Here is a 24,364-nt window from a genome sequence, read left to right as displayed (position 1 = left end):
CAGTGAGGTCTGAATCAAAGAGGGAGGCCAGAAGAGGCGATGTGTGAGTGTGTGTCTCCTGGGCTAAAAATGTAAAAAAAACCAAAAAACAAAAAACAACCCACTTAATTACATCCAAAATGCTGGCTGATTGAGGCTTGTGTGTGTTTGTGTGGTGTGTCTGGTGTTAGACGGTGGGGGTTAGAAGGGTTAGGATGAGAAGCGTTGGGGGGCAGCAGCTGCAGGAGAAAGAGGAGGACGAGGAGGAGGAAGCCTTTGATCAGAGAAGAGCTCATCATTGAGGAAACAGCACAAGGCCGAACCTGTCCTCCTCTTATATTCTTCCCAGGTACTCGACTGCAGAGGATTTGTGTGTGTGTGTGTGTGTGTGTGTGTGTGTGTGTGTGTGTGTGTGTGTGTGTGTGTGTGTGTGTGTGTGTGCATGGCCTCCCCACCAGCTCGCCGTGTTTTTCCATCACTCACGTGGCAATGCAGTCAGTGGGTCACTGAGTCAGTCAGTAATCTCTTTAGGGGATATGAAGGAGCAACACGGGTCTGTGCAGGATGAATAGCAGGTCGACTCACTGTGACAGATCAGCCATGAGAGACTGTCGACATACTTTCACATCAGCACTGCATGTTGTGTCAGATCAAACCCAGTGTTCATTTAATAAATAAGCCACATTCAGCAAATTATCCCCTTTAAAATAAAAAATACATCACAAGAGTCCAATAATTAACCTTCAGTAAAGACTATAAGGTGCTCTTCAATAGGACATCTGGGGGGAAAAGTACAAAACAATTTCAGTGAAATTTTGGTGCCAGATCAGGCTTGAAGTTTTGTGGTAATCCAGATGTAATTATTGCTTTTCCATCAGAACTGTGAAGCAAATGGGATGTTTGCAGTTAGAAGTGATAGGAATGATGCCTTTAGGTGCAACAGTGATGGTGCAATGCAGGACTGTTTTGTAACCAGTTAGTCCTGTTGACATAAGAAAGTATTTTTTTGGAAGGTAGAGCATATGAACTGTAAGAAACAAACACATTACAAATGAGTTATATGAAAAGAGGAAAACAAAGTGGAAAATGAATGTAGAGCAAAAGTGTAAGGACAAAAAAGGACCAGCAATGTAAGAGTATACTAATGTACTAGTGTTTAAAGGACTGAAGCACACGGTAGGTATGAATCATCCAAAGATTGTATGAGCAGGTTTACTGAGGTCACAACACTGAGCAGCACAGCTGTAAAAGCCCACACTCATTAAAAATACACACGCTCATTAAAGATACACATAAACAATAACATACACAAACAAAGCCAGCGGAGGTGGAGCAGCAAAAACTGTCTGGGGAGCAAATGCTGCCAGACACCAGCACTCCCTGAGGATGAGGCGGCAGAGGGCTTTAATATGCATGCACAAACACGCACACACCCACGCACACACACACACACAGGGACAATGTGTGACTCTCGGGTTGTGAAGGTTGTCTCGGTCACCACGGATGATGCATATATTGTACAGTTACAGTCACACTCGCTCTCACAGGAACATGAATAACAGGAAGCTGCAGCAGAGGCAGTGTTTGTCAATCTCAGGTGTCTCAGGAGATTTGCAGGTCACGTCTGGTTTATATTTTCAGAGCTGCAGACAGAACCACAGTTCAAATCTGTCTAATCAAAACCCATTCAGAGAATCAGGTCTATAGCAGCTGTTCATTGAAAGGCCTGACAGTTTATTTTTTGTAGTTTGAATGTGGAGCAGTGACGCAGTTCCTGAACCTCAAGGCAGATAAGACGAGGCCTGTTCATTCATATGGCACATTTCATACACAATGGCAATTCAAGGTGATTTACTTTTAGCATAAAAGAAATAACGTAAGAAAAAAAGAAACAACAACAATGCAAAAACAACATAAGTTAGAAGAAGGTAACATGGAAAAAAAATCCTCTATCATATTGTATCAATATATGTAATTGTTGTATATATTATATTCTGGGAAATCAGTTGAGAAACTTTTAATATATGAACAGTCTGAAAGGAATGTCTGTTTTTAGGTAATACCTCAAGTTCTATACCTGACAAATTAACATACCTCATCATAATGATGCATAAATCGTACAGAAATCAATGTTCTTACCATGAAATAGTCCTGCTTCTTTAATACATCAATACATAGTGATTAGATAGCTACTTTGGTATTTAAGCTATGGTAACAATTCTGACAATATCACAAATCACAAATTTGACTCAGGAGGCTTTGTAGACCTGTACAGAATTACAACATTCTCTGTACTTAGACCCTCGATTTAGATATCTAAAACCTCCCCAAAAATCATTTGAACAGGGAAAAAATGGAAGAAATCTCAGGAAGAGCAACAGAAGAGGGATGTGTCTCCTAGGACTGATAAATATTGTGTGCACAGAATAGAACACAAATTACAGAATATAGCATTGAACAGGACAATAAAAGTATTATGGATTCATATGAAAAATGTGAAGAGGGTGCCAAGCAGTTTCCAGGACAGAATAGGACCTGAGCCATGTGACCTCCATCACCATGGAGACCTGGCAGGAGGACAGACTACACATGCAAACAGGGGAAACTCACATCACACCCTTCACATACACAGAAGAGACAAGAAAATATATTATTCACAAAAGAGAGAGAGAGAGAGAGAGAGAGAAAAGGATAAAGACGTCACTCAGAGAGAGAGAGAGACATGAGGGAAGGCTGAACTCCTGGATGGGGAACCAGATTCAAAACCTCAGGAAAAAAGGCTTCCCTGACTCCCCAACAGCCAGGGAAGAAGAGCGATTCCAGGGTGGTTTCTGGTCCAGCAAGAGATGTCTGTGAGACAAGAGAGGAGGAGAAAACAGGGAGAGAAAAGAGAGGCACACACAGCCTGGCAGCTCATGTTTCTGAAAAACAAAAACAAAACAGAAGATTAGAAAGATGCAATAGTTATCAGAACAGTTTAGATAATCAATACTCTCATCGGCAGAAAAGAAACCGACCGACCCTGCAATACAAGGTCATGAACTACTCAATTAAAGGCAGCTAATTGTAGGTTAAAGCAAAAAGATGAGTTTTAAGTTTAGATGTAAGGACTCCACAGACTGGGGTTGTCTGATGTCAGCGGGGGGGTTATTCCATAATAATGGGCTGATAGGAAAAGGCTCCGCCGCCTGCTCACTTCTTTTTACATTTTGGAACACACAAGAGTCCTGCATTCTGAGAGTGGAGAACTCAATATCACATTTTAGCTTTGTGACTTAAATGGAAAAAGGCAGTGTTGGTGATTTCTTTAATGTGCTTAACAGCTGGGAACAAATGTAACACCGAGATTCTTGCCTGCCACACTTCATGAAATCACACAGTTGTCGAGCGTTAGTTACCTTCACTTATCACTAACACGTGTCTGTGTCTAGCAGGGCAAACAACCAGCACCTCTGTTTTATTCAAATTTATAAGCAGGAAATTTAGCGATATCTGATTTTTCACAGCAGCCAAGCAGGACTCTAATTTATTAATGTGAGTATGGTCAGCCCTTTTGGCACATATAGCTGAGTATCATCTGCATAGCAATAGAACTTTTCCCCATGAGTACATATAATTAGGCCAAGAGGTGAAATAGAAGGAGAGAAAAGCAGAGGACCAAGAATTGAGCCCTGAGGTACTCCACAGTTTAACATCAGATAATTTAGATGTAATCTTTGTATAGCAGCCACACTGAGTTCTTTAAAATAAGTACCATTTAAGACAAAAGAGGGAAACACCAATATTGGAATTTAGTGTGTCTAATAGTATACAGTGATCAATGGTGTCAAACTACACTGAGATCCAGTAATAGAAGCACAAAGGTGGAATCTGTTACAGTTAAACAATATATATCATCATATTTCACCTAGTTTTCAGTCCTTCATGTATATGTTTACACTTTCCTCTAATGAGGTTTGGTCTCAAACTCTATAACTAATCTAGCTCCATCTTCTAACTGCATTTTAATTTACATTTCAGAGTGGGCCTTAGACCTTAATTGTGTATGAGTGACAGCCATAAGTCTCCTTTATTGAGCCTTATCACGTCACTTAAGCTAGCCCTTTGTTCTTTCAATGAGTCATTACCAGATAATACTCTATAATACTATCCAACTGTAATCCATGACCCACACGCCCGTCTTGTGAGCCCCGGGGTGTCTTCAAGGACTAAAGAATAAAACACGCCAGAACAGGATTTCTTAAGAAGAAGAAAGGCGTGATTGTTTTCAGGGATCGAGGCTTGTTCGCTTCATGTTGGCAGGAGAGCAGCAGTGATGATCGGGTTGAGGGCTCACAAGGTCAAGGGTCAGGACATCCAGAGGGTGATTACACTCAGCTGAGCAGCCATCATGTGGTCACACACACACACACACACACACACACACACACACACACACACACACACACACACACACACACACACACACACACATCTACACTAAATGATGGACCTTTGAAGGTGCAACACACATTTTACACTATTTAATCATGTCGACAAAAACTTGTGTTGCAAACTCAAGGCGTGGAGGTTGAAATCATCATTAGTGTTTACCAGGCATGGATAGTCTAACATAAGACACAATAGTGTTGCATTTGGGAAGTGTAGTATCAGTATGATTTTGAAGCATGACCCATTCTGAAGACTAAAAAGTCAGCACATTACAGCTTCTGTCTCTTGCAAATACCCAAACTTAATGGAAATGCAATACTAAATCACCTAAAGGTAATATCTGTGTTTATTTCTAGTGTTAGTGCAGAAATCAGAGCTTGTTTCACTTTTCAGAGGGCATTTACAGTCACAAAAAACCCTTTAATAGCTGTGAAAATGACCTCGTTATATTATCAGTAAACACAAGACTGTGTTTAAGATTTGTGTGAGTGTCAAAATAGTTTCTACTGTCCAAAAATGACAGATCTATACATAAACAGCTGTAACCCAGCAGCTCATGTCATGTGAAGCCACTGTGGAGGGCTCCTGTATCTTAAAAAACCCCAAAAAACAATAAGATTGCATTCATGACAGCATGGCTGGTGCTACTAAATGCTAAATCTGATTTAAGTCAAATTGTAGCTCTCACACAAACATGTTCTGTCTCATACCACCCATGACTAAAACCATAAGGACCCCTGGGCTAAAATGGGGGTTTGCTGTGCTACTTTTATTGTCTGCATGCAGAAACAAGAGGCTGTGAGTGTGCAACTGAGGCTAAGTGATTAGTCACACTAACAGCACACTTGGCTGAACAAAGAAGTAGCCTCTCTGAGTAACATCACAAAGCCCAGCTGTAGCTGCACCACGATTGGTGGAAAAGCACCCTCTCTGTCATGTGATTGGTGCATAGCCCAGGGGCTCAGTTATCATGAGTCAGCCCCTCTTTTCTGCATGAGACGAGGGAGGAGGGGCTGGGGCAGAGACAGGCTGAACGGTCGATCGATAGCGGAAGAAAGGTGGTGAAGAGTGATTTCTTCAGGTATGACAAATGTCTTCTTCTCCTGTTCAAACAAAAACAAAAAACCTTGAAACAGGCAAAGCCCAAACTTGCATGAACCAGAAATTCAAGGCAATGTGAACAGAAAACTTTATTAGAAAACTGTGTGGTCTCACATATTACACAAAAGATACTGAAGGGAATGCTAACCATTTTTATTATTATTATTATGTACTCAAAAATATCTGTATAAACAGGAAATACATTGTCTCAAGATTATCAACTGTTCAGTTCAACCCCAATATTTGAACGGAAAAAAGTTGAAAAAAGGAAAAGGACTTCATTCTTGAAGTTCAAAGTTGGGAGAAGGCAAAGTGTCAGTGTGTGCGTGTCCCTACAGAAGCACTTATCATTTCAGTGTTTTATCATCTGACACACAAAAGCACGAGTTTAGCGGTCTGTCTGAAACCTGCATGAGCACACATGAAACATGAAAACTGATGAACAAAGTGGAAAAAATCAGATCTCATGAACAGCACTGAAATGAAAAGTGTAACTGCATCAGGACAGTCTGTTTGTGTGTGTGTCTGAGTACACACTTATCACTGAGTGTGTCTTAGAAGCGTCTGTAGTAGCGGGCCGGGGGTCCATAGTGCATGGGCAGGTCCATCATGTCCATGTTATGGTGATGAGGGTTGACGGGAGGAGGGTTGTGGTGGTGATGATGGTTGTTGTTATTGTTATTGTTTAGGGGGGGCAGGTGCTGCAGCGGGGGCACGTAGGGTGCAGGGGGTAGCCGGGGCACGATCACCTGGTGGTACATCCTGCCCTGGGGCGGAGCTGGAGGGTAACGTGCGCGTGGAGGGACGAACAGGGGAGCCTGTACCGCCTGGGGGTGAGGAGGGGCCGCGGGGTTTGGGTTCTGTGGGTTTTCGAGCGGCGGACCCACACGTGGTCGCTTGGCATCTGTGATGGGCTCCGGAGGAGGGCCGACTCTCTTCCCTGAAGATTCTGAGTAAAAGAAGAAAAGAGGAAGACACAGGAGTTATCGATGAACCAGCAGCCTTCTGGTTTTATAGCATGTCGAAATATTCAGGACTTTCCTGGAGGTTTGAATCTAACCCTTGTACACCCTTACACACTTTACACAAACACATTCAGACAAACCAAACACAGGAAACACCCTGCAACTGCTGCTGGCTGTAGCTGTAAACAGCCAACTTGTCTGAATAAATAATGGTTTAAAAGACAAAGAGGAAGCAGCAGGCAGGAAGAATAATGTTGCTACAGATTGAAATTTCTCTGCCAGGAGACGTAAATCACAAATTTCTACATCAGTTAAAAAAAACACAGTGGGCGATGGTAAATGGCACTAACAGTTTGTACAATTCCAGTGAAATAGTTTGGTCACAGTTTTCAAAGTAAGTGTAAATCAACAGGTGACAGCGTGTCAGTACTGACCTGCAGACTTCTTGTTCAGCTCTGCCTCTCCTTCCTTCTGGATCTCCTGAATGATTCGCTCGTCATCTTGCTGCAGAAAACACACACAAAGAAAACGTTAGATTCTAAAATAAGACGAAACAGCAACTGTTTTATCAAAAGAGTAACCACATAAGTTAACAGCAACTTCTAACACCATCCTAATACCCCTTATGTATAGCTTCGGTCATAACCTTTAAATAATGTTGAGAGAGCAGATTGACTCGTTTTAACCAACCCCCTCACACGGCCCCCCTGGTTATAAGTATTTGTCCATTTCTTGGCACTGCCTTCCACACCAGATCTTGGCCAGCTCTGGTGCCTCTATAGAGCCCGTGGAGCAGCTCCAGCTCATTAACTGCTTGGGGTCTAATTGTTGCTTTTGGTTGCCAGTGAAACTGTGGCCAGGTCACTGTAGGCTACCATGGAATCAGATGGTTAAAGTGCAGGGAGTGTAAAAACGTGTGTGTACAGGACCAAAGAGAGATATGGATGTGCACTGACTCAAATTGAAAAGTGGCGAAATCACAGAATAACAAGACATTCATTTTATTCCCATTTATTTAAATTACAACTCTATTTTTAAGAGTTAACAAAAACAAACTGTATGTGTGTGTGTGTGTGTGTGTGTGTGTGTGTGTGTGTGTGTGTGTGACAGCGCACCGTGGGGTCAGTCCACAGAGAACACTTCCGACAGTGGCGGCAGGGAGCGCCGGGAGAGCGGGCGTGCTGGCAGAAGTGATTGTAGCCCGTGATTGGCTCTCGGCAGAGGTAGCACATGAAGCTGCCGCAGCGGCACGACATGCGGTTGCAGCCCTCCGACTTGACCAGCCCAGTCCCGCACTTGACGCACTTCCTCACTCGAGCGGCTGTCATACGCTCCTCACTGCGGGGCAGGTAGGAGAGTTAGCACATCTGACAAAACTGATGCAGAGGAGTGATAAAGTGGATGAAGAGAGGAGCGAGAGACAAAAGAGGAGAAATTCAACGAGAGGAAACAAAGGAGACGACACAAAAACACGTCTCTGAGGCTGCAGACAGTCAAATGAACTTTCTCCAACATATCGCAAGGTCACAGTCGCCTTCATGTTTTGTGTTTTTTAAGTCAAATGGGAAATTATGTCTGCAGCTCGGGTTCATGTGTGTATTTTCTTGTTGGGGTTACCGAAAAGCCATCACCTAGAGGTTTGTTTCAGGGTCAAACACACTGTTTAGTCTCTGCTTTGTTATTTGCTGAACATTTATCATAAAGCCAAAATGACTTGAGGCTACAAGAACAAATCAAATAATCGGCCCACTGAGACGCTAACATCTCCAGAGTGCTGTACTGTCGGGGTTTTACCAAATTAGCTTCTGTTTCTATATGACTGCTATAATTTCATCATTTCCATACTGGTTGTTGAATACATCACAACTGACATGACTGTATCAAAAGCTAAATAAAAATGGTAAATTGATGATTAGTCTTAGTGTACCACAGGCATGGCGAACTGTGCTGGGTGTGTGTTTTTAACATATTTGATGTATTGTTGTCTGTACTCCCACTCTTTTAGACTTACTTCGATTGAGTTTACATATTTTACTACTTGAATGGTTCATCATTTTGAGATGTTTTTCACTCTAGCTTTGCTGTAATCATTTTTAAACATTTTGACTTCAGGAAAAAACTCGACTAGGATCAAAATAACGACCATTAGCATAGATTTGTAGTTTGAAATCTGACCAAACCCCCAAAAATGAAGGTGAGCTGCTCGGACCTGCTCCATTGATCTTTCTACCAGGCTCCTTCCTGTCTCTTTCAGCGGCAGGAAGTAAGAAGATCTGTGAACGGCTCATAACAGGAAGTGCTGCCTGGCAGGCCCAAAGGAAGCAGCCGGCCTCTCCGCTTCCTGGAGTGTTGTCCGGGAAACTGAGCTGTTTACCCAGCATTCTCTCTGGTGAGGACGGGAGTCGACGGGGAGCGAGGAAATGGAGGAATGGACGAGTTTCTGGACATAAACGCCCTTTAAGAGTGAAGTGAGACCAGCCCATCTCTTGCGGATTATTAGCAGAGATGGCTGAAAGGTGGAGGTGATAAAGGAGACGGGTGGGGTCATGTCGGGTTGTTTCTGTGTGTCACTTACAAGAGCACCCTCATGCGGATCTCGTCCCTCTCCAGGACCTGCTCGCACGTCTTCCCCACATGCTGCTTCCACTGGACATGGCATTTCCTACAGCTCTCCTGCAGGAAGAAGAAAAAAAAGGGAGAATTTTTTATTAAAATCTCTCCAACATTTATTCACTTGTAAATTTCTTAACACATCATCAAATATTGAGAAATTATTCCACATTTCATCCTTCCATCACTCTCCACTCCTCCTCTAACACATCTCCAGTAAATGCTGAACAAGAATATTCCTTCACAGCATCTGCTCTATATGCTGCTGGTGCTGCCACTGCAGGGACTTGCACAGACAGGGCTAGGTGTGGCTCTCAGTGCAAATGTGTGTGTGTGTGTGTGTGTGTGTGTGTGACTGCAGAGAGAGTGCGTTTCGTTCGCCGCCGACTGCCTGGTTGCCTAGAAACAGCAACTCCGTCCACCGGCCCCGATCGAGACTGTCTGGCTAAAGGACGCGCGGGGCAGACGGCACCGCTGCACCTCCCTAGCCTACCCTCGGCTAAGTGGTGTCACCATGAATATTTGAAGAGCTCATCTAATATTGAAGAGCGTGGAATATGACTGATGCTGATGCGGCGCGGCGTGGTCCGAATCGCCGCGGCAACCTCCAGTCCGACCCTTAACCTCGGAACGGAAAGCCTGCAACAGTCGGAAACACGCCCTTGACGTCCTGTGAACTCCTTGTGCATCCTTTATTCACTGTGTGTGTGTGTGTGTGTGTGTGTGTGTTATCGTTCATGTCTTTCTGTTATTAGTGGCTCATCACTCTCACAATAATCATGGAGACAGATATGTGTGTTTGTTTGTGCAAGGTCAGCCAGAGGGTGGAGAGCTAGTTGAGTTCTCTCTGACATTTGGATCAGTTTGGAAAGACCTTTAAAGACAAACTGTGCTGCCACATCTGCTGTTGTAGCTTCAAGCGAGGGAAGAGCTTTTTACCCTGAGCCAATTCAAACAAGAAACAGATGAAAAGTAGTCTAAAAGGATCCACATTTATTTCCATGGAAGTTCTGATTTATAAAAGGGAGTGTCCAATGGAGAGGTATGAGAGCGTGTGCATGTGGGTGTACTTTAAGTATAATGAGAAAACTCTCTCTGGTCTATGATTTCAGACAAATGTGGGCCTTTAAAGAAGGGGAGGAGGGGTTGTGTGTGAGCCACAGGGTGCAGAATCTGACTCGAGTGAAAAAAAAAAATCACACAAAGACTGAGGAAGAAGAGAGCAAGAGAATAGGGAGGAGGGAAGGGGAGGAGGAGGAGACAGGGCAGTGTGGTGAAAGATCACCCCCTAGTGGTAGCCTGCAGACCAGGAAGAGCGACAGCCTGAGTGGCATGAGTGACAGTGCTCGTCTGGGACCTGTTGGGCGAACTGTCGAGAAGCAGGAACACACCTGAGTACTTATAGCCGGTCTAAAAATACAAGCTTGTGACGTTGCATCCGACCCGTGTCCAGGGCGTGTCTTCGAAACAGTTGTTTAAATAATCAGTAGTGAAACTTGAAATGACACAATGGGCTTGACTTTATGATCTACAAATGACAGGAATGAGACAGAGTTGTCGCTTAATGACACACAAGCATTCCACACACACAGTTATGAAAACCCACACTACAACTTGTATCTAAAAAAAGAAAAGAAACCTACATTCATTCATAAGCACTCACTCCTCCCTTAAGTCCCTTTCTCTTCCTGTGCTTCTTGCTCTAACTTGTCCTCTATCATCATTCAATACTCTCCTCTCCCCTGGGTCCTACCCCTCCTTCATCCCCTCCCCTCCTATCCAGTATCTCCTTCCTCCATCTTCATTCATTTCTTTCCTCTCCTCCTCTGGATCTTTCTCTTTTTCTATCCCTCTCTCTCCTGGTGCAGGCTGCAGCAGCCCTTATAAGGTGGTGCAAGTCGCTTGCGGGGTTTCTGATTGGGGGGCTGCATCAAGTGAGTGTGTGTTTTTTTGGGTGGGGAGGCGGCTTTTACTGCAATCAAAGCCGACTGCAGATAACAGGGCGGGGAGGAACAGAAGAAATGTACACCTAACATGACTGTACATGCCTGTGTTTTTTGCCTAATCTGTGATATAAGACGCTTCTTTAGGAGGGGGGTGTGTGTGATGAGACGTGCAGAAGACGTGAAAATGGACGACGGCGTTTAAAAGATTACAAAAACACAATGGTGCACAGATCCGGCTCTTGTCTGCACTCTGACTGCCTTCCAGTGGCCTACATTTTACATTCCTCTGCTTTGAGGAAGCAGTCGTACGCGGGCCAGGAGCAAGCCTGTCCAAATGTCCTCATAACCACATGTGGAATACATTACCATCCGCTTGTGTGCGTGCATATATGTGTGTGTGTGTGTGTAGGTCAGACAGAGCCGGGGGAGAAAGAAAGAGAAGGAGACGGGGAGGGAGGAGAATCTGGGTCAAACCTGATCTGAACCACATTTGAAATGGAGGGAAAAAGTGTGTCCGACCAGTGAGAAACCAGTATGAGGGGAGTGGAAAGAGCGGCCGGCCAATGGGGTGGCGGTGTGAGAGAAGGCGGGTGGGCTTACAGAAGTGTGTCAGTTACATAATGAAGCCCCTCCCTGTTCCTACAATGAGCGGGCGACTGTACAACAACTGTCTAACCGTGCTTCTGCTGAAGGGAAACAGGGAGCGGGATAAATTAATGAAAAAAACACACTCATTAAAGCTGGTCTATCGAATAATTATATTCTTATTTGTGTGTGTGTGTGTGTGTGTGTGTGTGTGTGTGTGGGGGGGGGGGGTTCCACTGCAGTGAGGGGAAACTCTCCAGACAACACACACCACAACAGCCACAGACTCACATCCTGATTCTTACACACATTAAAGGGGAAGCAAGTCGTGTTAACTTTTTGTGCCCAAAAAAACAAAAAAAAGAGCCTCGGTTCCTTTATCACTTTTAAACATCACTGTAAATATATTAGCTTCCAATGTTTGACCTAAATCTGCAGTTGTTTGTTCCTGTGCTGCATATATATATTTTCAAAAAAAGGATCTGGACTGAAGATATCTGGAGCATGTCTAATTTTTTTTTTTCGTTGGGTGTGTATGAGTATGTAATAGGGTGCAGCTGTGCAATGACACTGCAGAGCACATGCGATGAACCTCTGGCTCCACCTAGAGGTTAATGTAGGGAATGGCAGAAGCAATGGTGAACATGCTCATCTGCACTGAACCTCTGCATTTATATAACCTCAGAGGTTTGCAGGGTGTCATGGGGGGCGTCGTACTTTCCAACAAAAGTGTGATAAGACTGGAACAACAGAAAAAAGCCACTGTGAAAATTGTTTTAGAAAATGTAACGGACAAATCAGGAAAGATTACTGGCTGCAAGTTAAAGGAACTGGTTGTGTTTGAGTCAGCAGATGAAAAATGACACTTTATAGTCTGACCACCAGAGACACAAGATCTTACTGTGTGGTGGGAGGATGACTTATTCACAGGAATTCCAGGCTGAGTAAAGTTGGTGATACCTGGTGATTGTGCATAACCACATTCATCATGAAGGGGATGTGGGGGGTTTAGGATACCAGGGTTTGGAAATTCATGTCACAGTTAAGCCAACTGCCTTGATTCATCTAATACTGTAACATGGCAGCAATTCACCACCCGGCTGTGTTTCTAATCGTCTCTGTGTCATGTCGGTGACTGCACCAAAACTGTACAAAATGGGGCTGTCGGAAAAAAATGTTTGGAAAAAGGAAAACAGTGAAAAATCACAATCACATTTTCTCAGAGCCAAACTGTTCATTTTGTCTGATATATGCTTCAAAATCCAAAGATATCTAATATACAAGGATATAAATGTCAAAAGCAGCAAATCCCTGCATATTTGAGAAGCATAAATCTGCATATGTTTGGCATTTTTTCTTGATGATTGATGAATGACTATCAAAACTGTTAGCGATTAATGAAATGACTAATCATATCAGCGCTTGTTTGAAAACGGGATGTATACAAGCAGAAATGCACAGTCGGCAAAAACGACTGAGGGATTAACCTGGTGCCACAATGCCAAGAGGTGAGTAAACATATAGTGTATACAGACACACAATCGCACACATTTATTATGTTGGGGTGTTGACATAACCCGACATCTCCCTCTCCCCCCCATTCCGGGAATGTGGTGATATTAGGAGTGTGTGTTTGTGTTGAGTCAGAAAGAGACGATTGAGTGTGAGACACAAGAGAATAAACAGACAGAGACAAAGACACATCAAGAGAAAGATGAGAGGGTTGTGTGGAAAGAGTCAGAATAAGACTGTAAGTATGTGTGTGTGTGTCTGTGTGTGTGTGTGTGTTTCCGCTAAATAATGGAGATTTTCAGACTGGAATCCATGTGACAGCCTTGGCAGACAAAAAGTAACGCCCCCCCCCCCGCCCCCCCCCCCCCCCCCCCCCGCCCCCCCCGCATTCCTCAGACAGAGGGAGGAGGCATGGAGATAAACAGAGAGGGAGACAGAGGTGGCAACCTCGCCAGATGGAACCGTTTCATCTCCATCGTCTCCATAAAACCCTTCATCAATCTTTCCGCTCTCACATATTTTGATCTTATGTCTGAACTGCTGCACCAATGTGATTTATGCTGAAGGGAAACGGTGCGCACAGGGGTCCTTCGATGCACGACCGTGTACTTTCTGTCACGACCGACTGAATTATTCATGACCTCTCCTCTTGAATTTAAATCAAGGTCCGATCTCTCTTTTGTTCAGTGTGATTTAACTCTGAGAAACAGCCATATGTGATTACAATTGAGGCTGCGAGAGCCAAAGCGTTTTGACAGCAAATGCACTGCTTTACAGTCGAGGTCTGTAGAAGAAAGAGAGCCAAACAAACAGATAGTAGGGACTGACCTTGCGGCATCGAGGGTTGGGACAGCTAAACAGAGACATGTCTTTGTCCAACAAGGCCGGGAAGTTGCAAAACGGACACCTGTGTAAGACAGAGAAGAAAGTAGAAGGAGTAAAGAGGAGAGGAAAACAAAGACTATTAATTAACGTGCAGGGTGATTAGGAGGTTCACAATGGAGAGCCACATTTGTACCACATTTAAAAACAAAGTGTGAATATGTTTGCGGTACATCATAAAGGATGTAATCATTATGTAACAAGGATGTGCGGAACATTTGTCAAAGTGTAGCCCAGCATGATCGCATGTAGACAGTTCATATCTGAGTGTAAACACGCGCTCACCGCACAAGCTCATCGGCGCAGGTGGCAGCGACCGCCTCCTCTGCCTGCCTCTCATAATATTTACAGAGTATGTTCTCTGGTAGCACCTTCTCCAGCTCAAACACTGGATAGGAGCACGGGCAACCCCCCTCCATGCAGCTCAGCTCCAACTGTAACACACACACACACACACACACACACACACACACACACACACACACACACACACACACACACACACACACACACACACACACACACACACACACACACACACACACACACACACACACACACACACACACACACACACATACAGTTATGTTTCATGTCATAAATACCTGAGTATTCACATTTATTTGACTGTCACTTTCTACAGCTATTCTCCTGCTCAAGAAGATGTTGGTTTTCATGGCAATAGTCATTCATAGTTGCCTGGCAACATTAGCAGGTAGGCCCTACTCACATCATTATAGGAAAACGTGTGTGTGTCTTTGTACCTTTCCGGAGCCAAAAACTGCCTCCTGAGCGTATTTGACCAGGCAATCTTTACAGAACAGGTGACCGTCCGAACACTGCGTCATTTTCTCGAACGCAAACTCCCCGTAGCAGCAGCCGCACTCGATCAGCTGGCCGTCCTGGAGACAGAAGCGCACACACGCACACACACAGACGTATTTTATGTAACTTTTCAAACCTAAATTAAGAAGAGTGACCTACAAAAGGGAGCTAGCCCACAGGATATTCCGCAAGTAAATTGCTTTTCAGGGACTTGGGGAAACTTCTGGAGCAGCAATTACATTCAGCTGACTTTGATGGAAAGTCCCAGAATTACTCATCAATAATTCATGCAGCTGTCTTACAGTATATAGAAATTCAGCAGCAACCCTGTGAATGGCTGATAAATACTATCCTGAGCAAGCACACCGACTGCCTCTGAGTGTGTGGCCCGGTAAAGACTTTCCATCTATTCATCAAGAGCAAAGTCATGCATTGAGGAGATGTTAAATCAGTTGGCGTTTACAGCGTGATCACTACATCTTGCTTGGGGGAAGTGTGTGTGTGTGTGTGTGTGTGTGTGTTTCCTACCTTCTTATATTCATCTTCATTGACCTGCAGAGCCAGGAGGAAGTCCTCATGCTGCAGAGAGAGAGGGAGAGGGAGAGAGAGAGAGAGAGAGAGAGAGAGAGAGAGAGAGAGAGAGAGAGAGAGAGAGAGAGAGAGAGAGAGAGAGAGAGAGTCAGACAGAGGGACTTTCCTGGTGTGGGTGTGTTCTCAGTCATATACCATACAAAAGCAAAAAAGTATAAAGTCTGTAGGTGTAGCTGCAACACTGAGGGACAGAAAAACATTATGAACTACATCATATGTAACTCTGAAAGACAAAAAGAAATATGTGTGTGTGTTTACCTCTGCCCATTCCTTGGCTTTCTGTTGATAGAACGTAAGCTCCTTCTGCACAGAAGCTTCCAGATTGTTGTACGTCCTGCAGTAGCGCCGGTCGTTCTCCAAGAAATACATCCTCTTGTCAAACTTCACTGAACCTGGTGGACAGAAGGAACCGAGAGAGATTCTACATTCATATTCTTTCTGACTGGTGTCAACAAAAACAAGATAAAATGTCCTCACATGATGAACCTCCAGCTCTTCAGTCAAACTCAATTACTTTGGAAATAAAAGGAGAGCAGCAAGGCATTATAAGGAACTAATGTCTGGTTAGAAATGACTCTTCAGTAAGCAGAGGTATAAAATAAAGCCCAAACCATATATTAGTCAGCTGATATTGGCCTATATCAGATATATTAGTATTTGCATATATGTTACATATACAGTTATAGATACAGTATGCAATACCGTAAAATGGGTTAGGGTAAGTGGAAAAAGTTATATAGACAGCATTTTATGTATACTTGGTCCTTTTTCTTAATTCAAATTTAATATATATATATATACATGTGTTTTTAGTTGTATGTGTTTTTTGTTATTTATAGTAATTTATAATGATTCAATTCCCAGTGAAGTTTACTGTTTCAGTGCACAGATGTCATATTGGACAATAACGTTTATTATTAAACCGTCAAATATAAAACCTCCATTTCATATCTTTGTCACAAGTGTTTGACATTTGAGGGGTCACTTCAAAATATGTGTGTTTATGCATATATAAAGATTATCAGTCGATATATTGATATCAGAATGTTTTTACTCCCTAATATCCGTATCAGCATTGGTTACAAAGAAATCCAGTATCAGTTGGGTCCTTATACAAAAACTACTCCATCCACTGCAAGAAGTAAGGCACAAACAGATGGATAAGAAAAAAGTGAGAAACTTTGTTCACCGTGCTCAAAGTGGAAATCCACGTAGCAGCGCTCAGAGGAGGCTCTGCTCCGTCGTCTCTTTCCTGAGGGGTCGCCTGATTCTTGCCACTTCTTTAGAGCTTCACATAAGGCCTGAGAGGGATAGAGAGGTAGATAGGTAGAGAGAGAGAGAGAGAGGTAGAGAGAGAGAGAGACAGAGTGGGAGGATTTTAATTGCTGTAATTTCCTGAGACAAACTGTCATTGATGTGCGGTGTGCTATGAGTCCACAGGTACCTTGCGTGTGATTGCATAGTGTCCCTTCAGGACATTGAGGGCCCATTTGATGTCCTGACAGCTGAGCATCCTGAAATCCGCCATGAGCAAGTCGGCAGCTTGCATCACGGCCTCGGGTCCCACCGTGCCCAGCTTGGTGTAGTCAAACAGGTCCTCGGTCACCTGAAAACAAACGTTACACAAGCACAAACACAGACAGTGAGATTTAAAGACAAATATGCAACTGACATCAAAATGCCAAATAAATAATTACAATTACATAACTGCAATTTTGACACATTAGGCTTTTTTTTTGAAATTGTAGAGTGGGTTGGGGAACAGTTGAATCATCAGGTTTTAGGACAGGACAGACTGAAGGGTTTGTTTGTGCATTCCGTTGTTTTGTCTGAAAAAGCTGAGGAGGGACTGTTCTTTCTTGTTTTTTGCTTTCATATGTTTGTGTTCAGTAAACTTTGCTTGTTTAGTCTATACAAATGTTTATAGAGTCAAAAAATTGTCTTCTATTTGCTTGTTTTGTCTGACTAATAGTCCAAAACTTAAAGATAATCAATTCACTATTATATATGATGAAGAAAACAAGCCAGAAGCAGAAAATGTTGCCTGAAAAAGTATTACCCTTCTCACTAAAACAACTGCACTTATTACTTGTGTGTTTTACAGGTTCTTCATGGCCTGGGCCTTTCAATCATTTATTCATTCATTATTTTTATATAGCTATAACTACATATAGGTAATTATACTATAGGTAACTATTTCAGCACTGTTAGCTAACTATATAAACTGAATACTTGTTACTTTAAATTATTTATTCAGTATTTTTATCAAACTATTCCAACTCCTCAGCTTGCTGTCTTTTGTTATAGTTTCCACGCTTAATTGCATTATGTGGTGTTGAGGTATTACAGTTGACTCAATATGTGGATATTTTTAAAAAAATCCAATTGAAATTTCTTACCATGTAGCCTATGGCAACTGCAGAAGTATCATATGGGATATAAGTACGTTTAACACACAGACACAGACACAGACACACACACACACACACACACACACACACACACACACACACACACACACACACACACACACACACACACACACACACACACACACACACACACACACACACACACACACACACACACCTCTGTCTCGGTGTCTCCGGACTCCAGTAGGATGCTGGTGGGGGGTGCTGTGGTCGCTGCAGTGTCTCCTCTGGGATACTCTGGGTCCTCCAACAGCAGGTTACAGATACTGGAAACACAGCAGAGGAAAGCTACATGTAAACAAGCTTGAAAACAAAAACACAGTTACATGTATGTACGCTGATGTTCTATCAGTACTCCTCAATCGACACACAACAAATTTAAATACAGAATGCATGCTGTGTCCTACTGAAACTGTGGCAATAAAATGAACATCTTCGTTTTTCTACTTTATGTGGGAAAAACATAACTGAATCGACCAGTTAAGATCTGTTTTATGAATTCAGGTACTTCTGATAGTTCAATAAATCCTCAAAATGAAAACAATGCAAGATACCTCTAACCTATTGTCATAAAAATGTACAAAATGTGCTATGTACAAACATTGCAAAGGATATCTGGACAGCTTGTATTATGTTGAGCCATAACTTCTGGCTCATATCACAACAAACTAAACCATGATATTAAACCCAGAGAGCTAAACCCTCAGTAAATCCTGTTTTAATGCAGCATTGCACAAAAACAAAAAAATCTTATGTACCAAGGAACAGGGCTGTAAAACTGCTGCAAAATCAATCTTTTTTTTTTCTCCACAACTAAACAAAAGCCAAATTAAATCAACAGGTATTTTATTTAATTCACTGACCAGTGGATTCACTTATCACTTCCAAACAGTGCTGAGGAAAAACAGTTAATGCTTCTTACACATTCAAGTCTTTCACATTATTCTTTTGGATCAGTTCTGCTACATAGGCTTCTTGGACATCTGGGAAGAGATCCAACTGCAGAGGAAACACAAAGAGTTGAAGAGACACAGGCAGAATAGAAGAAAGGAGCTGTGCCAGAGGAGGTGAAAGTCATTCTCCCAAAACCATTCAATCTACTTTACATGATTTAAACTAACTCATGAGCTCCAGTTTGTGTGATACTCACCACACCAGTAATGAGGGTTCTGACGTGGGGCTGCAGCTCCGGTCTCTCTCGTGGTACAGAGGGACCAGGCCTTGCATCCTCTATTAGGGGAATGTCCTCTGGCGCAGGGGGGACTGCAACCAGACCGGGAGCTGGATTGACCCTTTCTGGGTTTGGGGCTGGAGCCAGAAAGAGACGATCCTCTCCTCTGTTGTGCGGGAGTGCCGCTGCGGGAGCTGGAGGAGCAGGAGGGTTAAAGTTCACGTTAGGCACCCTAATGTTGAGGCTGCGGGCTGGTGGAACCATGTTGGAGGCGTCAGCCTGTAGTTGAATATTGGGAACAGCCTCTCCAGGCGCCTGGCTCCCTAGGATGATCCGGTGACCTGCCTCTGGAGGTCCTAGCCTCTCTGGAGCTGCAGCTATTAGCACTGCAGGGGGTATCACCGGGATCACCTGAGGAGCTTGAGGGGCCTGGACTGGACCCTGGGCTGGGGCCTGAGCCAATGGCTGCGGTTCAATCTGAATGAGATTGCCCTGCATGCGATTGAGTGACCCGGGCTGCAGCGGTTCCTGCGGCCTGAGCTGCAGCTGCGGTTGGGTTTTTAGAGCAGAGGCTTGGATGCTCGGCTGTTGTGAAAGTACGACTAGCTTCACCTCCTTCAGCTGTATGCGACGGGGCTGTAGGTTTGCGGTCCCACCAGATTGAAACTGTGTAGATGTACCGGGCTGAGGCTGCGTCCGTGTGTGAGACTGTGACTGAGGATGTGCAGATGAAGTACTGGCCTGAGGATTGTCTTGTGTTTGAGTACTTGTACTAGAAGCACTTGACGTAGTCATTGAAAAGTGCGTGATACTGGTGGAGGTACTCATCTGGGGCCTCACCAATAATAGTGCTGAAGAGCCAGCTTGCGGCTGCGTGAGTCCAGATGTGCTCGGCTGAGGCTGAAGAAGTGCTCGTAGAGGTGCTCTCGACGTGATGCCGCTAGCCTGAGCGTTTGTGGAGGTAGATGGGGTTTGGATAGGAGAAACTGCTCGGAGCTCCACTTTTGTATGTGCTGACGTACCATCCTGTTGCTGTGAGTTCGTGTTGAGTTTTGGCTGAGACAGTGTGAATGATGAAGAGCCAGGCTGTGGCTTTGTGAGTCCAGATGTGCTAGCCTGCTCCGGTACCTGTGTTCGTATGGCTGGCCTTACTGTAGAGGAGTTGACCTTGGCATCTCTGGAGGTAGAGGGGGCAGAGCCGGGGTCCACTGTGGGAACCCCAGGAGTTGCGCTACTATGACCAAAAACGTGAGTTAGGTTGTGAGAGGCCCCACTCCATTTCGCTGCTGGGCGAATTATATGTCTGCGTGCAGGAGTTAGAGGCTGAAGGAAAATACAGGAAGCAGAGGAGTTAACTGAAAAATTCCCATATAAACAGAAACAATAATGATACTTCTGTTGCAACTTTTGCAGCTCAACATACCAACTGTCTAACAAAACACATTTACACTTGTTTCAAAGTATTACCTTTTCAGTAGAAAAAAAGACAACATTCAAATATTAAAAACACTGTCAATTTCACAATAAAGACTTTTTAAGTCACCTCCAGTATGCTGATGTCATCATCATCACCATCATCCGGGACTACAACAGGACTGCCAGGTACCAAAGTCACGGGCTCCTCATCAGAGTCATCAGAAATGGTGATGAGTTTAGGCTCCCTTTGACGGGCGCGGGAGCCTACACACACACACACACGTTAATATTAGCATTAAACTGTACTTTAAACTACAGTACATGGAGATTGTACTGTACTGTATCGCATCAAGGGACAATGTGTGTGAAAAAGAGGTGAGAATGTGGACTGAGCCGTTGTTGAATATTGGATGATATCATCCTGAATTTGTCATAATATTAGCTGTAAACACTGCAGAGCAACTTCAAGAAATAATTTGGCAGATTTTTGTTACACTGCAGGGCACAAAGGAGAGAGGCATACAGACTGTTAGGCTCCAAAAAAAAGAAGAAAAAAGGTTTAATTCTCTTCTTCTCTTTTCAAGGCAAAGTTTCAATCTACATGATTTTTCTCAGACAAGTGTGAAAGAGAAGAAAGACCTTACTTGTAAAGGCTGAAATCAACTCAAATCACTGTCAACTGCTGGTCAGCAAGCAGCATATACACACCACAAGATGGCGATCACACTACTCCAGAATACAGAAAGATATTGCAGATTGCAATTCTGCAAAAAAAAAAAAAACTGCAAACAAACAGATTTTACCAATAAGTTATACATAATTGTAATGACTGCAGATATACTTTTCCCCTCTTGAGATTTATATACTGTATTTTTCCTTTTGGCTCTTTACCCATTATTATCCAAATTTAAAACTATTTGTGTATGCTTGCTGCTTTTTTTCCTTCTTCTTTATATTCTTTCTCTATTAGATTGTGTTTTGACTTGCTGAGGTTTGATACAGATGTTTCACCCTCCTAATAAAATCTGTTGAGATAGGCCTAGCATTAATGTCATATTGACACTGTATTGTATTATTACTGTACTTTAATTTTTTCTGTTGTTTCTGTTTTCTGGAGTAGTGTGATCATCATTTTGTGGTGTTTATCTGCTGCTTGCTGACCAGCAGGTGACAGTGATTTGAGTTGATTACGGCCTCTTCTCTTTCACACTTGCCTAAAGAAAATCATGTAGCTCGAGACGTTGCCTTGAAAAGAGAAAAAAAAGGAGAATTTAACAATTTATATGGAGGCTAACAGTATGCAGATTTTTCTCCTTTGTGCCCAGCAGTGAAATACTTTTTGTCTTTCACCTGAATATTTCTTCCTGGATGTGCGCACACTTGGTCCCTCTTCTACAGCTTTTTGTTACACTACATGAATCCCTGCAGGAAAACCTATCCTCTCTCAGTATACTACAGGCCACATATAATACAGCACAAGTTTAAAGTAGGTATTTCATTCTTAAATTTAAGTTATTTTATTCATTTTTCCAATAGAAATGTTTATTTGACTGGCCACTGGAGCTTTTCAAACATGTGGATAGCATGAAATGCTGTTGATTGAACCATCAGTACAAACGATTAGCAATTAGTGTATGTCGACAAAAATATGGTATGTACAGTATGTATGAACCAAGTCAGCCACAAGATCAACAAAGTCTTCATACAACTTTTTATGTTTAAAACTCTGCAACTTGAATTAATTTGAGTTTTCAAATATATGGTGCATTGTTTCATTCCTGGTTGCATCATTGAAACAGTTTGAATGTACTCAAAACAGGATTTGTTACAAGCAAATGTTTCTAATACACATAACAAATACTTCTGTCACAAACATCTCTCAGATTCAAACCGGGTGTGTACAGACGGTTCAATTCATTCAGCTTATCTACTATTTTCTTCCTGCACACTTATTGAATTGTCCGTGTGCAAAGTTCATTTTAATTTTCCAGGCCTTTTTGGTGACAACACAGAAAGTAATGTGTGGTATGCCACTAAATATTGTAATTAATGATGAGTCACACAAACATATTACTCACTGTGTCATATCCGCCAGCTCCTCTCAGAGTAAATGTGAGCTTTTATTGTGATTGTGATTTACAGTTTGAAATAAGAGACTTTACAAAGTAGACTAGTTTATCAAGCTCTGATACCATGATTGATTTTTCATTCATAATGTAGGTTTATTAAAAATCTGAGTGGGAAAATCTGTGTCGATTTTGCCACATGGTTTTCATTGATTATAAAGTAAGTCATGGACTTTTTAAACACAGAACCTAATAAATACTACATTTTGTATCATGTTGCATAATTGTGACCCATTTATCTTCATGCCTGTGATGTAGAAACAAAAGCAGAAACACTGATGCTGAACTATGTCAGGACCAGCATATAGACAACAAAGAACCCTGGTTAGATTTTGTTCACATTTTTGAATTACGTGGCCAGTATGACAATGAAAGCATGTTAGTCTCATTCATAGCTATGGCACAAACTACAGTGGCATGAGCATATGGACACATATTGTAAGCCATGCCACTTAATAGTTTGAGATGTATGCATATGAGTGAAGATGAAGTGAATTTCTCTCACCTTGGCTGCGATGGATGTTGAAGCTTGCCAGGTGAATGACTTCGTCATCACTGCCTCCATCTGCCATTGTGACACTACTCTCACCAGCTCTCTGAATTAGCCCACACAGAGTCACTGTTCAATCGATACCATCTACTCCATACATACAGAGACAAACACAAGCAGAAACAAACAAACACAGCTAAAGCAATGGTATTCCCCTGGACACAACAAATGGTTTCACTTTTTAAAATTGTGACTTGTCAAAACATTTCCCAAACTCGGGAAGCTTTGGACCGCACCCTGTTACCATAAATGATCTGACCATCATGAACATAACCTATCCACTGGCAAGTTAGCTAAAGAGAACTCAAAAGGAAGCACATACAAATAACAGAAATCCAAAGCATGAGGAGAAGAGTTATGGTGGATTAGGATTTGTGTCACTTTAAATAACCAATAATGAAGATGACGTTAGCTGGTAACAGTAAGTTGGTTTGATGTCTTGGCTAACCTGATCCCACGCCATATTTTGTACCATTATCTCCGTCACCATTAGTTACTCGCCCTAGATCTCATCAAAGTTGGCACTAAAGCAATGTGAATGTTACATGTTGTTAAAGAGTGGGTGCTAACATTACGAGAAACTGAGAATGTAATGCAACACTATACCAACTTGCGTTTGTTCATTGTATTGACATGAATGTTAACACCGTAACATTGGCTTACAGTTTAAGATGCTGCAGCTATAAAAACAAACGTGGTAGAACAACTATCGATCATTTCCGCACACACACAGAGAACAAACCACTGCTCTCAGCTAAGCTAATGTTAATTAGCTTGGCAGGCTAGCTAGCCTGGATGTTAACTAGTTAGCTCACTTCTGTTTGAATTTCTAACCATAACATTGCTTCATCCCATCCATACACAGTGTAAAATACATGTATAATAAATATTTATGCAGAAATGTGCAATACCGCAGCTTCGTGTTGGACAACCAGTATAAAACGCCTTTCTTGGTGGACTGACAATCCGTGAATATCGAAACAAACTGCCAAAACAAGACCAAGCCGCGACGTCACGCGTATCGTGCGTACAGGCAGTGGCCTTCTGGGAACTGTAGTGTAAACGCATAGGACATTGCAGGATACATCGAGGCAGAGGATAGCTGCATGAAGTGCAAAGCCAGGTGACAGATGTGGACTCCAAACTCAACTGTTATTAAGTTATTGAGGTCACTTGTGTAAATGCATAAACCTAGCAGAAAGAACAAGCAAACACACCCATAAAAGCCTTATTCTATTTTTG

General features: G+C 42.8%; 1 protein-coding gene across 1 annotated transcript; it reads right to left on the bottom strand.

Annotated features, from left to right (window-relative positions):
- Nucleotides 1–5,582: 5,582 nt before the first annotated feature.
- rnf216 (ring finger protein 216) lies at nt 5,583–24,093 on the bottom strand. Its single transcript, XM_062438868.1, has 17 exons — nt 24,034–24,093; nt 23,078–23,209; nt 20,574–20,710; nt 19,010–20,353; nt 18,782–18,858; nt 18,017–18,125; nt 16,872–17,033; nt 16,617–16,728; nt 15,686–15,819; nt 15,365–15,415; nt 14,776–14,913; nt 14,297–14,445; nt 13,958–14,036; nt 9,052–9,149; nt 7,592–7,814; nt 6,911–6,980; nt 5,583–6,460 (listed from the first exon to the last, which is right to left on the bottom strand). Exons 2-17 carry the CDS (start codon nt 23,142–23,144, stop codon nt 6,066–6,068), a joined length of 3,345 nt encoding a protein of 1,114 aa, XP_062294852.1. The 5' UTR covers nt 23,145–23,209; nt 24,034–24,093; the 3' UTR covers nt 5,583–6,065.
- Nucleotides 24,094–24,364: the final 271 nt, after the last annotated feature.

This window comes from Scomber scombrus, chromosome 18 (assembly GCF_963691925.1).
Source record: "Scomber scombrus chromosome 18, fScoSco1.1, whole genome shotgun sequence".
NCBI classification, from domain to species: Eukaryota; Metazoa; Chordata; class Actinopteri; order Scombriformes; family Scombridae; genus Scomber; species Scomber scombrus.
Note: the sequence above shows the minus strand (reverse complement) of the source record. Positions and strands in the feature narration are given on the sequence as shown.

Excerpts from the sequence above, each read along its gene's own strand:
- rnf216 (XM_062438868.1), bottom strand. The coding sequence starts at position 23,144 with ATGGCAGATGGAGGCAGTGATGACGAAGTCATTCACCTGGCAAGCTTC. Across the intron at positions 20,711-23,077 it reads CAACATCCATCGCAGCCAAG|GCTCCCGCGCCCGTCAAAGG; the intron begins GTGAGAGAAATT and ends GTGTGTGTGTAG. Across the intron at positions 20,354-20,573 it reads ATGACATCAGCATACTGGAG|CCTCTAACTCCTGCACGCAG; the intron begins GTGACTTAAAAA and ends ATTTTCCTTCAG.